Below are 19467 nucleotides of genomic sequence, written 5' to 3' on the forward strand. Positions count from 1 at the left end.
CTGTTGTTCAGTCAACAACAGCAGTACATATCGGGCTCATAATTTTTTCATGGCCAACTACCATGTAAATTATTAACTGACATTCCTGGCAACAAATCTATGACTTTCGCTACTTTGTGCACCCTTGTTCAATAATTAGGAAAAATCTTGTAATGGACTACATCAATTATTTCTCAGTTCATACATTCAACATTCTGTGTGATTCTCATCAAAAGCTGATGTTCGATTCTGTTTAAACTTGTTGAACCATTATGTAACTGTTGTCACTGATGACAAAGTGTCACCATGAACAGCTTCCAATTTTCCGTTCATCTTGTCACGTTTTCCCATGCAAAAACAAAACATAAATCATTGAATGATACTGCACTTATTTTGTCTCAACAAAAATCATGAAACACATTTTAATAAAATGGCTGCCAAATCCAAACTCACTTATGAATTTTGTAATTTTTATTTTAGTGTTATATGCCAAATGGTGACAAACAGTAACAACACCAAGTTGGTTTAGCATTAATTTCTGTCTTTTAACACATGAGCTTTATGAACTGCTCTCATATGCTTCACGTGAAAGCCTTAACAAGAACTACAACATGTAAGACCCAGAGAATTATGAAATTCAGAAACTATTTAGTTGAAAACTGTGTACCTGTTACAACTGAAATTGAATCCTTACTCTTTGTAATATCCCGCAACAGTGCATGTATCAGGCTTACCTCAATGTACAGTGGGCTCTCCCTCAATGAGTACACTTCTTTGGCCTGTCCTGGACGATAGAAGCCAAACCATTCCGTCTCTCGGGGCTCCACAATTGTGTCATTGTTAAAGCGCACCAGGATAAGGTTCTTTAGCTTCAGTAAATTAGTTCTGTAGGTCTCGTTCAGTTGTCGTTCATTGTTTATGTCAGCCAGGAAGATACTTCTCTGGCGATACTCTTCTTCGTTCAGTGGATCATGCCAGTATTCTGCCTGTACTAATTCACGCTGCACCCAACTGTGAAAACATTTAATTGTTACCTCATCAATGTTGTAAATATTTCTGACAACAATAATTATTAACAACATAAAAAATGTAAGGCATTATGAAATAGTGCAGACCTAATGCACAATTACCAAAACATTCTCTGAAAACATGTCAGTGGTCCATAACATCAATGGATCTAATTAGCCACTCTGCTGTCTAGAAAAAATAATTAAAATATATTTGTACTCTATGATGAAACACATTAATGCCTAATTAAGATATATTTGAATACTAGAATACCCAGTAATCTATTGTTTACCAGAAAATTACAAGTCAGCAACATTTTTTGCTCTGAATGCATGCACATGATTACTGAATAGACTGATAGTGCACAAGACACTCAAAATCTCTCCAAATCTGCACAGTATTGTCATCCTGCTCTGCATGGCATTTTACTCCATCATCTACGCCAAATTTTTAATTAGCCAAAGCAATAGTTCATTTTGCAATATCGATAGCTGCGATACTGCATCTGCCACGAGAAGAAACGCAGGTTGGCAACAAAGTTGCTGCGGGCCGCAACGAGGGCGCCCCGTCACGTGGCAGCCAATAGAAGAAGAGCAACGAGTCTTCCTGCTGAGAAGATGACGAGCCATACAGCAGACGTACACCAGCTAGCCAGTGGAGAAGAACAAATTATCTATGAACATTGTATCCTGTACTTTACTTCGCTCAACATGTCAGAAGTTATGTAATCTGTTTATTCCTCTTAAAACAAGTTATTACTAATTGTTTGCTTTGTGTTGCATATCCTCACATCCTGGAAAACTTCCTCGAATTGAACCCACACTTTTGTGCTGCTTATCCACTAAGGATACAGCACAATTCCCTAACATTAATGATAATGTTTAATACTTTGTAACCACCAATTGTCTGGATGGAAATATGTTTAACCAGTGCCAGAAGGAAAAAGACACCACAAACATCCTGAACTAATTAACAAAGGCACTGAGCACCAAACGGAATGATCCAACGTAGACACATACATACCATCAGCAGATATATGAATGATTAGAGATAGATTGATCTATGACAACTAAAACAGCCACCAGAGTGCACCGTTGTTTTACCATGTCATCGCCCCAACAGGGTATATAATGGGCTTGCACTGCATCAGACAGATAGTAAGTAATACTAAGAATCATGGAGGATACCACATGAGCTTGTGAGTCAGTCTTACAAGAACTGGACAGGAAATGGAAAGGACATCATAGTGTGTCTGCATACAGTCAGTCGATCAAATTAAACAATATCCAGGAGTGTGGCACGTGCAGAGGTCTCATATTGGACTGAATGGAGTTGTGGTGAATATCACAGGCATTGTCACAACTCTAGTTGATCCAAGTCTGACTCCGTCAAAGGAGGATTGCTGTATTGTTTGTGCCTCACAGCCCCTTCATATCTGCATCAGCCATCCAAGCACATGTAATCGAATTTATATAATAATTCCATGATATCCTGCACCATTTGCCAGGGGCCACAATAGTGTCATTTAAAGTGGTGCTGTATCTGGGAAACATGAAAAGCTGAAGAGTGGTGTCACACCATTTCCCATGATGACATTTGGTTTGGTGCTGAACGACATTGGATGACCATCATCTGCAAGTATTGGTGACCTGATGTGAGGGGACACATTCTGCCAATGTTTTGGAGACACACGCCAGTGTTAACCCTAGTGTCATAGTGTGGGAAGCCATCATGTATAAGTTCAGATCATAGCTGGCAATTATACTATTGGCCATTAAAATTGCTAAACCAAAAAGAAAAGCACATGATAAATGGGTATTCATTGGAAAAATATATTATGCTAGAACTGACATGTGATTACATTTTCACGCAATTTGGGTGCATAGATCCTGAGAAATCAGTACCCAGAACGACCACCTCTGGCCATAATAATGGCCTTGATATCCCTGGACATTGAGTCAAACAGAGCTTGGGTGGCGTGTACAGGTACATGCTACCCATGCAGCTTCAACACGATACCACAGTTCATCAAGAATAGTGACTGGCGTATTGTGACGAGCCAGTTGCAAGGCCACCATTGACCAGACGTTTTCAGTTGGTGAGAGATCTGGACAATGTGCTGGCCAGGGCAACAGTCGAACATTTTCTGTATCCAGAAAGGCCCGTACAGGACCTGCAACATGCGGTCGTGCATTATCCTTCTGAAATGTAGGGTTTCGCAGGGATTGAATGAAGGGTGGAGCCACTGGTCGTAACACATATGAAATGTAACGTCCACTGTTCAAAGTGCCGTCAATGCGAACAAGAGGTGACCGAGACGTGTAACCAATGGCACCCCATATCATCACGCCAGGTGATACGCCAGTATGGCGATGAAGAATACACGCTTCCAATGTGCGTTCATCGCAATGTCGCCAAACACGGATGCGACCATCATGATGCTGTACACAGAACCTGGATTCATCCGAAAAAATGACGTTTTGCCATTTGTGCACCCAGGTTTGTCATTGAGTACACCATTGCAGGTGCTCCTGTCTGTGATGCAGCGTCAAGGGTAACCGCAGCCATGATCTCCGAGCTGATAGTCCATGGTGCTGCAAACGTCGTTGAACTGTCCGTGCAGATGGTTGTTGTCTTGCAAACGTCCCCATCCGTTGACTCAGGGATCGAGACGTGGCTGCACAATCCGTTACAGCCATGTGGATAAGATGCCTGTCACTTCGACTGCTAGTGATACGAGGCCATTGGGATCCAGCACGGCGTTCCGTATTACCCTCCTGAACCCAACGATTCCATATTCTGCTAACAGTCATTGGATCTCGACCATCACGAGCAGCAATGTCGCGATACGATAAACCACAATTGCGATAGGCTACAATCCGACCTTTATCAAAGTCGGAAACGTGATGGTACACAATTCTTCTCCTTACATGAGGCATCACAACAACGTTTCACCAGGCAACGCCGGTCAACTGCTGTTTGTGTATGAGAAATTGGTTGGAAACTTTCCTCATGTTAGCACGTTGTAGGTGTCACCACCGGCGCCAACCTTGAGTGAATGCTCTGAAAAGCTAACTATTAGCGTATCACAGTATCTTCTTCCTGTCGGTTAAATTTTGCGCCTGTAGCACATCATCTTCGTGGTGTAGCAATTTTAATGGTTAGTAGTATATTTGGGGAACTATGGTGGCACAACTGTACATGACACATACTGTATTCTCATGAGACATTATCTTGATGCTATCTTTCCACAGTATAACACTCACTGACGCATGACTTGTCTTTACGAACTGCTACACAATGTGGGGGTATTCCATTGGCCAGCAAGATCCCACAATTTGTCCTCAACAGAACACATGCAGGGCAAAACTGGTGATCAACCGCATTCCAGAGCCAATATCCATTGTACTGAAGACCAGTTACAACAGCTCTGGGCCAACTCATGGTAGCAGATGATACAACACACTTCCTAACACAATCAGTGATTGCATCTAGGCCCATGGGGGAGCTACATCCTACCGTCACAGGATCAGCCAAGCACCAGTTTTGTGGATGGTTTTTCAGGTCTATTGTGTTCTCGGTACTCTGTTGCATGTCTCTAGACTTGATCCAGGTGCCAAACCATTGGGAAAGTATTTCAAATATTTATCGATAGATGGCGAACAGTCTTTGTGCCAAGCTACATTTTCCTCTGGAGTTCCAAAATTTAAAAGATATGAGAAGTGGTTTTTGTCAGCTAGAGTTGTACCAGTATAAAACTTAATGCTGTATTTGTGTACTTGTTTTACCAAAAATAAAAATTATGTGACAAACAGACACTTTTGAGACTGACTGTGCACAAAATACAAGTTCATTAATGTGAAGAAGAATGCAGCAAACAGCCATTGTAAATAATACTGTTTATTTACACAAACAGTGTCGGCACCGGTTTCCAACCGACAGGTTCACCTTCAGATGGCTGTTGACATTTATATTACATTTACTGTTGTTTACATTAGTTGTTGCGGAGAAAAACAGCCAACAACTAATGTAAACAACACCAAAAATAACTTAATATTATTATACTAATTGTATGGTATAACAAACTGAAATCTGATTTGGCATAAAGAAGAAGAAGAAGAAGAAGAAGAAGAAGAAGAAGAAGAAAGTGTGTATTATTAACCAGTGTTGGTTGCATTGCTATCTGCTTTGTCACTGGACTGTGCTGTCACTATCCATATTTTGTTGCGCTGTTTCCACTGTTTCTTGTTATTAAATATGTCAAACAAACAGTGACCTCAATTTCTATATCACAAAGCATGTCCCACCCCCCAGCACTCCACCTCTTCCTGTGCATCAAACTTGTGTACTCTTCCCACTTCCTCCACTTGACAGGTGCTAAGTTATACCTTGCAAGTACTACTAATGTGGGATGGGAAATGTTTGGCTAGCAGGAGATCAATTTTACTCAGATCATACCTAACACCTTTTAAAATGAGATTATTTACAAAAGTTTTATAAGGACGTGTCTGACCACCCGCTAATTTTCATTACTTTTTCGTGACTTTGATGACCTGCTGACATCCTGTAACAGAAATGTGACATGCCATCTGAAGATGAACATGGTGGTTAGAAAGTGATAACAGTGCTATCTGTGTAAATATAGAATTATTAACAGTGGTTGGTCACTGCTTTCGTCTTTGCAAGAATCAACTTGTAAAAACTTCTTTATTGTATTGGCAACAGTTTCCTGGTATGGGACTTAAGACTGTTCTTGATACAGTATTTACTTTTTTTAATATGTCTCATTATTTTTTGCAGTGATGTGGTGAGCAGCATAATCCTATGGTATCAGAATACCTTCTCAATTTTTGGATACAAATCGGTTATATACAGTTTTCATTCTCCTGTCAAATGTTAGGTTTGGCATTTGGAACATTTTCCATTTCCACTCTTCAGTTACTGCACTTAATTTTGATTCACTTTATGTTAACTGACACTATGTTCACTGAATGAATGTTGAAGTTTCTTTTGTATGAGTCAGTATTGTCAATAATAAATCCCATCATGGAATATATGTACAGGGAGGGCAGAGTTAGAATCTTGAGATACTTACCTGAACAACGACCTACACAAAGTTCATGAAATGATACTGCAGGTCAGTCTCGCCACCCTAATTTGGCATGAGTGTACTTTTGGAGAAAGACAGTTTCCTCAGAATGTAACACTGTACAAGATAACAGGAAGGAAGTAAGCAAAGTAAACAAGCCTTCATGTGGAGATCATTCTAACAGTGAAGATAACAGCATCCAGTTTCTGCACAAGATCTTCAATGTCTTACAACCAAGAAAGCCTTTTGCCTAACCTCAGTCCTAAGAATTGAAAATGCTTGACTTTGACTGTTTGACGACCTTGGGATAAAAAAATTTCACTTTTATGACTGTTCCACGTCAAAAACTGAAAGCATTAAGTTTTGTTGCAGCTAAACATGAATCTCTTCTCTGAAAACCCACAAAAAAATCATTCACAACAAAGGAATTATGTGAATGGGATGGAAATTGGTAGATGTACATGTAAAGACAAACAAATGATTATAATTTCAGAAAAATTGGACAACTTATTCAACAGAAAGAGCTTCATACTGAGCAAGTCAATAACAAGTTGGTCCACCTTTGGCCTTTATGCAAGCAGTTTTCTGCTTGGCATTGATCGATAAGATTTCTTAGATGTCATTCTGAAGGATATCGTGCCAAATTCTGTCCAATTGACACGTTAGATCGTCAAAACCTGAGCTGGTTGGAGGGCCATAATGCTCCATATAAATCCTCAACTGTGAAGAGATCCAACGACGTTGCTGGCCGAGGTAGGGTATGCAAGCAAGAATGGGTTGTAGAATATCGTCGACATACCGCTGTGGTGTAAGGAAGCCGCAGATGACAACCAAAGGGGTCCTACTACGGAAACAAACGCTACCTCAGACCATCCATTTCTGGGTATCAGGCAGTGGGGCAGGTGACTGTCAGGTCGGTATCCCACTGTTGTCCAGAGAGTCTCCAATTACATCTTCGGCCTGGTCTTACTTTACTTTTTCGTGTCCGGAAACTACAATAATTGGTTTCCGGTGGTGGAAGGTTTGGCCGTTGTCCGATTGGGCAACGTTTCCGGGGAGTGCCGGCATTTTACTTCGGCCTGGAATCTCATTGACTCGAAAAGAGTTATCTTCAGTGATGAGTCCCACTTCGAACTGAGCTCTGATGGCAGTGAAGACTTGTCTGGGGACGCCTCGGACAGCAATGGGATACCATCCTGATTGTTGTCACCATATGGTCTGACAACCAGGCGTGATGGTCTGGGGTGCTACTTCTTTTCATAGAAAGAGCTCTTTGGTTGTCACCTGTGGCAGCCTTACAGCACAGCAGTATGTCAACGATATTCTACATCCCATTCTGTTATCCTTCATGGCAACCCATCCTGGGCTTACATTTTCAGCAAGATAATGCTTGCCCGCACATAGCGAATGTTTCTAGTGGCTGTCAAACCCTACCTTGGCCAGTAAGGTCGCCGTGTCTCTCCCCAACTGAGAACATTTGGAAAGTTATGGGCTGGACTCTCCAACCAGCTCAGCAAAAGTATTGTGTGGTACACACACAATCAAATGCTTTTGTTAAATCAGAGAACATACCTACTGTACTCGACACATCATTCAGCCCTCCTAGTGCCTCACATACAAAAGAATAAATTGCAATCTCTGTGTATACTGCCTGAAGCTAAACTCTGAGTCTAGCAGCAAATTATGAGATTTGCCACAACAATGTTATACAATTCTTTCTCAAAAACTTTTGAAAACACTGCCAACAAAGAAACTGGTCAATAGTCTACATTATTTCTTCCACCTGTTTTATAAATGACTGTTTCAATCTGTCAGGAAACTGACCACATGTGAAAGACACACTGTACACATGACTGAGTACAAAAGTAATATAAGGCATACTGATCTTCATAACCCTACTTGAAAATTTTATCATACTCATGAGAATGTTGTCTTAAAAGATTTAATAATTGATTCAATTTTCATCTCTGCATGTTTCCTGTGCATGTGCTGTATTTGTCTCCAAACACCAGATTTCAAGAGTTTTGCAAATTTAGCTGTACAAAGATAATTTTGATTTAAGCTGCTGACTACTTACATAAAGTTATTATTAAATATTTTGCACGATGCTGGTCGATCAGTAAAAGTTTAATTCTCACACAAAAGAGGTTTCACATGTAGAGCACCCACATTCTGCTCCGATATCTCTTTCACAACTGACCACATATTTTTGTCCCAAGAGTTTTCTACTTTCATGGTGTAGTGTAATGCATTGTTTTAGCCTGTCTCAAGACACTCTTCAGTATTCTGCAATATTGCCTCAAGTGAAATTCTGTTACCGGGCTCTGACTGTCCTTTGTATTATGGTGCAGTTCTTGTTTCCTCCTGTATAATAGTCTACTGCTGTTATTTATCAAAATCAATTGCTAATGTTATCACTGCTTACCTGCCTGGGAATGAGACATCAAAGAAAGTGATACAAGTTTGAAGAAATGTATTATATTTGTCATAATTTTTATGTATGTAGACTACTTCTTCAAGACTGGCTTCAAATGTCTGCAGTGCAAGAGGACTCACATCTCTAAATATTTTGTTTATGACTTTGGGATATGGATCTGCCTTGATTCCTTTAAATGTTACTAGGTGTGCATCATCATATGACAGGCCATTACTAATTTGTCTCACACTGTGCCCATCAACTAGAGAATAATCTATGAAGATGTTGTCTATGATCATGCAGCTGTTTCCTTGAATTCCAATTGGAAAGTATATTGTCTGTACTAGGCTGTAAGATATAAGCAAATCCAGTCACATTTTTTCCCTGGGGAATCAATCACAAACGTTACATTGAAATCATACATAAAAACCACCTTACGTCTTTGTTAAGAACAGAGCCTAGCACAGCATAAGTCTGAAGGGGAAATCCGTAGTCTGAAGTGGGGGAGCTGTAGAGGCCACTAAGACTAATTTTCTTCCTGAAAATCCAGACTCTCCGCCCAACATTCAAATATTTGCTCTTTACAGTATTTTGGTATGTCAACACTTTTGAATCAAACATTACACTTGGTATAAATGGGCACACCTCTCTTCTGCAACAAGTACCTTACATAGAACACAAAGGAAACCTTAGCATTTCTTCACTATGTATATTATGCTCTGAGATAAAAGTAATACCAGTGTCAATAATTATTAGCAATCCATCTACTCTACCTTTAAGTGCCCTAGTTTTTTTTTATTAAATAAGCTTACTGCTCCTTCCGATCTGCATTCCTCACTTTTTTAACTAACTTCTAGCATTAAATGAATCTCCCTCAAGCAAAGATATCTCCAACCTGGCTACATTCTAATAAATAATAATTCTTTTTATGTGTTATCACCATAACTTGGCCCTCACTGACCCCAGATCCACCTACCATACTGTCATTAATAAGCTTCATCAATGATCCCTTCCCAGTCCCATTCAGGTGCAGGCTTTGTCTACTACAGACTAATCTACAGATACTCTCAACTGAGTCTAGGTTTGAGTACCAATCCAGTCCAACTCACCACTTACATCACAAGTCCAGTCCCCACCAAGACTATTCTCAAACTCTCACACTGTCAGTACCTGATTCTCTTTAGTAAAATCCTTACACAAAGCTTGTAAGTATTCTGTCATCTTATTGAGCCTATAACTTGCTTTTAAATACTGCTGACTTGGTATTCCGTACCTAGCGTCTCCTGCAACTGTGGGTCTACACCACATCTACGACAACTACCTACCAGCAGAATCCTCTTCTTCTTACTGTTCCTATTTAACTTAGGTTTTCTAACAACCTGAGTTATCTCCTTTATTTTACTTGCCCCGACAGTTACTGAAAGCTCCTCTCCACATGACTGACAGCTGGCTAAAGGAAAACTATGAGTACATTCTCTTCCTAAGGCCTCATTGCTGAATGTCAGTTCCCATTTCGCCACCGTCTCCTCCGTAGCCTGTCTAATTATTGCCTAGCATCCTCTAACTACACCTGTATAGCATAATATTCTCAATTCCTGAACTGCTAGTGATCTATTTCTACCACATGTCCTGCAGATACAGGAGAGTAATTGCTAGATTTCACATTAGCTTCTCACTACATTCACCCCACTGAAATGAGTTGATACACTGTTCGCAACATACCCCACATCTCAATAACCTATAACAATTTGTGCACTTCTCATTCACATCACATTTTACAATACCTTCAAACAAACACAATGAAATAACACACAAAAAAATCATGCTATAAATGACCAGTATGCCATCTACCTTATCTTATTAAAACACAAAAACTGGTAAAAGTACACTTATGTTGTCAGCGACTGTTGCATTGCTGGTGGAAACTGGTAAAAACTCACATGATGAACAATGGGAGCTGAAAATCATGAATCGTGAGTCAGTTATCGGTAGCCAATCAGAATGTTCTTTTATAATTTCAATCATTTGTAAATAAAGGTAGCTGGCATTTGGTTCTATTATTTAGGTTATTATTTAACCATGCTGTCAAAATTTTTGGAAAATCAGAGTAAGACAGACAAATGTATATCTCAGGCTATGTTACACATCACTCTATTATGGCAATTTTATTTTTGTGTTGAAATTTGTTGGTTTTGCCATCTCACAACCACACAGTCACATTCCAACTTAACCTAGGGCTCAGGCTTTCCTATGGGTCGGTCTACCAGCACATCTAGTTTTCTTCCATTCACATCCAATGGCTTCGCCAACTCACAACCAAACTGTCACTTTTCAACCTAACCAAGGCCTTGGGCTACACTACGGGTCAGTCTGCCAGAACATCTAGTTTCCTTTCTGCTCTCCGTATAAAAAACAAATGTAATCAATGTAACATCTGCTGAAAGAAATCATTAGAATCAGCATGCAGCTCAAGAGCTGTGGACTCCATATGTGTACTTTAGTTCAAAAGTTTATTATTATTATTATTATTTTTAAGAATATGTAGCTTAGCCTTCCTTCCTAGATGTCTTTCATCCCACATCAACTGCTCCAGTTTTGGTAGAAGCAAACTACACACATTTCTTCTGTATCTGTACCACTGAAAATAAATGAGTAAAAAAAAAAAAATAATAATTATTATTATTATTATAATTATAATTGTAAGAGGAGGAGTAGAACAACCTCCAAATCTATTACAGTTCTCCTGCTACTGCTTTCTAATTGTTTCATGCACCTAATGTGTCTCCATATACATATACAGGAATAACTATGACTTCCTATGAACACCTTTCTTTTCTCTGCTTCCACATGCACTCTGGTCCATTTTTCAAAAATAGTGAAGCTATATATTCAAATACATTTTTTAAATTTCTGTGACTGTTCCTTTTCAATGTCTACAATCATTTAACTGTAATCCATTCTGTCCAAGTTTTCCTTTCTCAAATGGACATTCTGAACTACCAGGAAAACAGCCTTTTGTTGGGTTCATATTCAGCAACATTAACTGGTCTCCAAATATGGAGCTGTATTTATCTTCAACAGTTAATTCAAATTCAGAAATCTACTTGATGATGTCTTACTTTCTAGATCTCAGTCTTCTTTCCTGATGTTAATACAGCTATTTTCAAGTTCCACAGATCACAAACACAAGAAATATTATGATGTGAAGCACATCAAATTGATGAAGGAAATGACTGTATTGACAAGTTACGAAATACAAATTTATGTGGCTACATGCTGGCCATTTACTGATTTATAATAGTCTACTCATTTCTACTAAAGAATTTGTCTATGGCACAGAAGGAACTGTTATGGAGAAACAACTTTAATCAACATTTGAAAATATTTTTACTATCTCTCAAGCACATTATTAACTTGACAATGTGTGCCCCAGTAGCTGAGTAGTCACCAAGACGGAATGTCATGCCAAGGGGTTCGGGTTTGATTCCCGGCTGGGTCAAAGATTTCCTCCGCTTAGGGACTGGGTATTATGTTGTCCTAATCATCTTCATCTTCATCTTCATCATCATCATCATCATCATCATCATCATCATCTCATCCTCATCAACATGCAAGTCGCCAAAGTGGTGTCAACTCAAAAGACTTGCATCAGGCAAACGGTCTACCTGATGGGAGGCCCTAGCCACAGGACATGACATTTCATTTCACCTCATCAATATAATAATTCCAGAATGAGATTTTCACTCTGCAGCGGAGTGTGCGCTGATATGAAACTTCCTGGCAGATTAAAATTGTGTGCCGGACCGAGACTTGAACTCGGGACCTTTGCCTTTCGCGGACAAGTGCTCTACCGACTGAGCTACCCAAGCACGACTCACGCCCTGTCCTCACAGCTTTACTTCTGCCAGTACCTCGTCTCCTACTTTCCAAACTTTACAGAAGCTTCTGGAAAGTTTGGAAAGTAGGTGACGAGGTACTGGCAAGTAAAGCTGTAGGGAGGGGGCGTGAGTCGTGCTTGGATAGCTCAGTCAGTAGAGCACTTGCCCGCGAAAGGCAAAGGTTCCAAGTTCGAGTCTCGGTCCAGCACACAGTTTTAATCTGCCAGGAAGTTTCAATATAATAATTGATTATTTTTGACATTATTATGTTGGACAGATTATCAAATTACAGCTGTGTATATTATTCAGAAGTGCATGAATGAAAGTCTCTGGTGAACATTCCTAAATGCTTATCTCGATTTCCAAAAAGCACTTGACTCAGTGCCACATCTATGCTTATTTTCAAAAACATAATCGTCTGGAGTACCAAGTGAAATTTGTTACTGGATTGAGAATTTTATGGTAGGGAGGATGCAGTATGTTACCTTGGACAGAAAGTCATTGACAAAGGTAAAAGTAAATTTGAGTGTGTCCACGGAAGAATATTGGGATCTACATCTACATCTACAGAGATGCTCCACAAGCCCCATACAGTGCGGACCGGAGGGTACCCTGTACCACTACTTGTCATTTCCCCTCCTGTTCCACTCGCAAATAGAGCGAGAGAAAAACGACTGTCTATACACCTCCATATGAGTCCTAATTTCTTGTATCTTATCTTCATGGTCCTTATGCACAATGTTATGTTGGTGGAAGTACAATCGTTCAGTAGACGGCTCCAAATGCTGGTTCTCTCAATTTTCTCAAGAGTGTTTCTCGTAAAGAACTTCTCCTTCCCTCAAGGGATTCCCATTTGAGTTTCCGAAGCATCCCGGTAACACTTATTTGTTGCACGAACGTACTGGTAACAAACCAAGTTGCCCGCCTTTGAATTGCTTCGATGTCTTTCTTCAATCCAATCTGGTACAGATCCCAAACACTCACTCAAGCACTACTCAAGAATAGGTCACACCAATTTCCTATATGCAGTCTCCTTTACAAGTGAACCACTCTTTCCTAAAATTCTCCCAGTAAACCAAAGGGGATCATTTGCCTTTCTTATTACAGTTTTCACACGCTTGTTTCACCTCACTTTGCCTTGCAATGTTACGCCGAAATATTTAAACACCTTGACTGTGTCAAGCAGGACACTACTAATACTGTATCTGAACATTACAGGTTTTTCCTTCTTACTCATCTGCATTGCCATACATTTTTCCACATTTAGGGCTAGCTACCACTCATCACACCAACTGGAAATTTTGTCTAAGTTGCCCTTGTATCTTCCTACAGTCACTCAACTCCACATTACTGTAATCATTTATGTATATAGACAACAACAGCAGTCCTGTCACACTTCCCTGGGACACTCACGACGATGCCCTTGTCTCTGAGGAATACTCACTATCTAGAACAACATACTGGGTTCTATTATTTAGAAGCCTTCGAGACACTCACATATCTGTGAACTTATTCCATGTGCTCAGACCTTTGTTAACAGCTTGCAGTGGAGCAGCATGTCAAATGCTTTCTGGAAATCCAGAAATTTTCAAATTTTTGTACCTTTGTGCGTGTGTTCTCCCACCATTGCTTGGTAAGTAGAATTTTTATATATCCAATTAAACTGCACAAATATGAAGTCATATCTTGATAAGATTTCCCAGTTGTGTAAGATTGGCAGCTTGCTTTAAATATTCAAAAATGTAAAATTGTGAGCTTCACAAAATGAAAAACTGTAGTGTCCTATGACCACAGTATCAATGAGTCACAGCTGGAATAGGTCAACTCATACAAATACCTGGGTGTAAAAATTTGTAGGGATACTCTTCTAGTGGACAAGTGTTATTATTCTGTCAAAGAATTCATTGAAGACAGCTACACAGTCTGAACACAGGGATTGTTTTACATGTACTATTTTATGTACTTGTGTAGCTGTAACTTAGAAATGTAAAATATAATGTAAACTTTTGTATTTCTTTAAAAAAGAGAAAAAAGTTTCTTTTTGTAAACCTTGACATGATGATTTGAAAATTGTACGTAATGAGATGAATAAATCACATAGGCTCAGTAGTAGGTTAAGTCAGCTGGCAGACTTCAGTTTATCGGTAAAATATGAGGGAAATGCATTCAATTTAAAAAGGAAATTGCTTACAAATCATTCAAGTCACTTATGCTAGAACATGTGTGTGGTCCCTGTACTATATAGAACTGGCATGGTATATCGAACATACACAGAAATGGGTAGGATAAATGGTTACATGTTTGTTTGACCCCTGGGAGAGAATCCCACAGATACTGAAGAAGCTGAACTTGCAAACACTTGAACATAGATGCAAACTAGCCAGAGTAAGCCTGCTTACAAAGTTTCAGAAACAGCTGTAAATGTCACTCTAGGAGTACACTGCAACCACCTACATAACGTTCTCATAAGTTTAGATTACTTACAGCATGCACAAAGGCATTTAACCACCCATTCTTCCTGCATTCCATGTGTGAATGGAATGGGAAGAAGCCCTAATAATTGGTATAGTGGGAATTACCCTCTGCCATGCACTTCAGAGCAGTCCGTAAAGTACGGATGTAGATATCTGCAGGATATTTGTGTGTGTAAACCAGTACATAATCGTCACTACTTTTCTTGTGCAATGGAAATGTTTTGTCTAAGTGAGCTGCTGCCCCAGAATGTTATCCTGTAGGACATCAGTGAACAAAAATATGCAAAATTGTTATCACACTGGTTTCTTTGTTCCCAAAGTTGGCAGTTCTTCTTATGGCAGTAGTACCCGAGCCCAAACCTCTCTGAAAGAGCTCCACAAACCCTTTATATATTAAATCCTTAAAGAGCAGAACTTAAGAGATTCCAGAGTCCTCATCTTTTTATTTGAAACTTCCCTTGTTTTGCAATCTGTCTCCGCAAGGGAAAGCTTCAATTGCATCAAATCACTTAACAACAAAGGTAACACCACCTTTACCTTTATCAATTCTTGTAAATACCACAAAAACTGAATTTACCTCCAGTATGCCCCTACATTCAATATTTTCCTTATGTAATCACACCATTTATGTGCTGGGTATCCACAGTTTGGAAGACCATATACTCCTTGATGTTGCCCTCCCAGTGACACAAGATTAATCATAGGAGGAGATGGGCAGCGTTGAGCAACAGCTCTCCTGTTGGCATGGAACATAAAAAGAAAGATTATTCGTAACTATTCAGGGACTGGTATTTGATGCAAGTCATGTTATAAAAAAAGAACAAGAAATACCAGATACCCTGACAAAATTTTTTAAATGACATCTTTCTTTATTACATTCAGCTCTCATGGCAGATATGCATGTAAATGAATGCAATAACAGAAAGTCCTTAGCGGAATATACATAATGGAAGGAGTAACAACTCACCATATCGTTGAACTATCAAGAGGCACATACAAAAGAGTGAGACCTTTGCTGAGCTTTTGGATGAATCTTCCTTCAGAGCAAACAGAGTAATCATACACTTACACACCTACACATCTCAGCCAATGACACTGAATTGGCATTGCAGCTGGACTACATGGTAAGACATTACATTTACTCATTCCATTATATACAAATTAATGACCTTTTAACTGAATATGTAAGAGGTAAACATTTTGCACAAACTTTTAATCAGTCCTAACAGACATACAACAACAGAGAAAGATACATATTTTTAACATAGTCCTCCAAAGAAATTCTGCTCCAAGATCAAATAGAATATCTTAGTGCATCAGGAACCAGGTAGAAAGGCATTCAAGACTTCACATTTGATGAAATCAGTATTACTTTTGCTGTAAAAGAAAAATCAGATTCTAATCAGGGGATTATCTATTTCTCTGAGAGGAAAAAGAAGTTCAAACAAAAATTTATATCTGCCATGTCAATGATTATTGGTGATGAAACTGACGGTGTCTCTGGTAGCTCTATGCGTAACACAAGCTTACTTTCCAACAAACAATAACGACAGTTAAAAATACACAGATAGGAGTGATCTAAAATAGGAACTGTTTAGAATGATAAAGGAAACATTACAACGGCAGACAACCACCAAAATCCAAATTGGGCTAGTAAACTTGTATTAGGGAACATGAATAAGAGAGATTGAAGACAAATGGAATTTAGTTAACATTGTGAAATTATCTTAAACATACAGATCAAAGTTTCCAATAGAAAAGCACCATATGTTGTTATACAGGGTGAAGAAAAATTCATGCACTCGAGCTTCACAGAGCGATTCCACACGTACTAGCAATACTACAATGTATGTCACAAAATGTCATCTGGCACATATTTCGGGCAGTAAATGGATGTCGATGATTAGCAATCTGGAACCACTGTAACCACATGTACGGTAACCATCTCTGTCATCAAACAGAGCAGTGCTGTGCGCTAGGTGCAGTGTATAGTGTTTTGGGTTAGCATGTTGGAGGTTGAGGGTTCAATTGTGGGTTGAGGCTTATTTGTTTTTATTTGCTAAAAGTAGTCTGCGTGGTATGGTATCTGGTGTCTTAATTGTCATACAGTGAATACAGTGCGTCTTCAACAAAAAATTTGCAGTTATGTAGTACGTCACAGGAATGGAAGTACAATCGTTTTCACTGGTCAGCTTTTAAAGAAGCCTTTTGCGCATTGTGTACGAGAACTGCTTCGTGCCACTGCATTTACTAGATTCCAAAACTGTTATCTGTGTGCCCTACCCCAATAGTCCCATCAAAATTATTTGGAAAGCATGTTGCTAGCCCTACTGGTGACATAAGACCCTACCTAAATGTAATGGGCCTGAACGTGGCAATAATAACAATTAGTATTAATCATTAATCGATGGGACTATTGGGGGAGTGTACACACAAAATAAGTTGGAATCTAGTAGATGCAGTGATGCAAAAGAATCCACACCCATGAGGTACAAAAGCTTTCTTTAAAACCTGAGCAACGAAAACGATTGTGTTTCTGTTTCTGTATTCGTAATATGCAACTGCAAATGTTTTGTAAAAGGTCTACTGTAATTGTTGTATGACGATTAAGATGCCAGATACTGTACCATGCAGATTATTTTAGCAAATAAAAATAACTAATCCATGCCCCAGAATTGAATCCTTGACCTCCTGCATACTAACCCAAAATGCTATCCACTGCACCAACTGCACATCAATACTGCTGTATCCTGGCAAAGGAAGTTACCATATATGTAATTACACTGTTGCCTGATTGCCGATCTTTTAATGTTCATTTACTGCCTGAAATATGCACAGGACAAAATTTTATGACAGACATTTTTGTACTGCTAGTACGTGAGGAATCATGCTGCGAAGTCCGAATTTTTCTTCAGCCTGTATATGATGTGGATTATACAATCACAAGCGAGTGAATCAGACGTACGGGCATATCACTTCCAATAGGACCACAGAGCCGTATCTATCTCTGTCAGTTTTGTGGGAGAGTAACTGTGGAGTATTAAAGGTGTAGAAATGAATGAAAGGCAAGCTGACACTCCGAGTCTTCCACTAGGCACGGTCAAATAGCATTAACGGTAGTGCACTGCTCACAACAGGCATGTTCTAGTCCTGGCCTGGCACTCACTTTTAACTTGTCACAAAAAACATGAATTGTTAAAATGCAGTCATGAAACTTTCTGGCAGATCAATAGTGTGCGCCGGACTGACACTTGAACCCGGAGCCTCACGTTTCATGGACTATGCTCTTACCGGCTAAGTTATCCAGCCACGACTTGTGACCCACCCTCACTGTTTTGCTTCTGCTAGTACACCTTCTCCTGTCTTCCAAACTTCACAGAATTTCTCCTGTATACCTTGCACGAATAGTACTCTAACAAGAAAGCATATTATGGAGATATGGCTTTGACACAGGATAGGAACTAATTTCCAGAATGAATCTTTCATCCTACAGTGGGGTGTGCAGCATTTTGAAACAGCAGCAGAGCTTCTGTGAAGTTTGGAGAGTATGTGGCAAATACTCACACAAGTGAAGCTGAGAGAGCATTCATGAGTCTGCTTGGATAGCTTCATCAGTTAAAAAACTTTTTTCTGAAAGGCAAGGTCCTTACATCAAGTTCTGGTCAGGCATACAGTTCAAAACTGTCAGGAACTTTCAGAACTGCACACACTGTTGTACAGAGTGCAAGATTCTTCATTTAAAAAAAAACTGTTATATCAGAAGACAAAATTTGAACTAATCAGCTGTTCTGCAGCATCATGTGTGTCATAAACTAATATTTCAGAATACAAATAAAGTACACAAGAGAGAAAATTTGTTTACAGGTAAGAAGCAGTTGAACAAACATTTTGTGCATAAGATCTGTTGAGAGGGGTTTCAAAAAATAAGTTACACATCGTTATAGTAAGCAAAGTAAATTTTATTGAACTCTGCACTACAGCTCCAAGTGACACAGATACACGACATTATTTTTCAACATAGCCAACAGTCTCTCTAAACAACATTCAGAACGTCTTACCAGTCATTCAATTCCTCAATGCTAGAATCCACTCCTTGCTAATGCAGTCATTCCAGAACCACTGTGTGAACGTCGCCATTGTTGGAAAATCTCTTTCCTATCCAGATGTTCTTTCACCTTTCTGAAAAGGACAACATGGCACAAGAATTGGACTCTATGGCAATGCTATACGCATCACGGGGGGTGTTGCATTGCGCTGCACGAGAACATTACCCTTGCTCAATTTTCCAAGTCTGTTGTTCTTTCAGGTGCTGCACTGCAATGCCAATGTTGCGTAGCACAAATAGGCAGTAATGGTTATTTTCTTTGGCATAAACTCTGTGTACACAACTCCTTCATTGTTGAAGAAAATGGAGGCCATAACCTTCCAAGTAGGTCGCACAACTTTGCATTTCTTCTGTGGAAGCAAAGAGGTGCTCCATTCCACAGGTACACTCTTTGTTGCAAGCACAAAATGATGGACACAGGTCTCATTGCCCATAATGATGTGGCTTAGGAAATCATTGCCTTCCTTGGAGTAATCTTCAAGAAAGTCCACAGACAGTGTAAAGCTTGCATTTTTGTG

The 19467-nt window shown here is 39.4% G+C and overlaps 1 protein-coding gene across 1 annotated transcript in view; it reads right to left on the reverse strand.

The window, feature by feature from the left end:
• Positions 1–19467, reverse strand: part of LOC126253354 (palmitoyl-protein thioesterase 1) — a 46283-nt gene that overhangs the window by 14475 nt on the left and 12341 nt on the right. Inside the window, exons 4-5 of the mRNA XM_049954626.1 lie at positions 15422–15580; positions 714–990 (exon numbers count right to left, since the gene is read on the reverse strand). Of these exons, the coding sequence (XP_049810583.1) occupies positions 714–990; positions 15422–15580 (436 nt within the window). The remainder of the gene's footprint in view (positions 1–713; positions 991–15421; positions 15581–19467) is intronic.

Source organism: Schistocerca nitens, chromosome 4 (assembly GCF_023898315.1).
Source record: "Schistocerca nitens isolate TAMUIC-IGC-003100 chromosome 4, iqSchNite1.1, whole genome shotgun sequence".
NCBI classification, from domain to species: Eukaryota; Metazoa; Arthropoda; class Insecta; order Orthoptera; family Acrididae; genus Schistocerca; species Schistocerca nitens.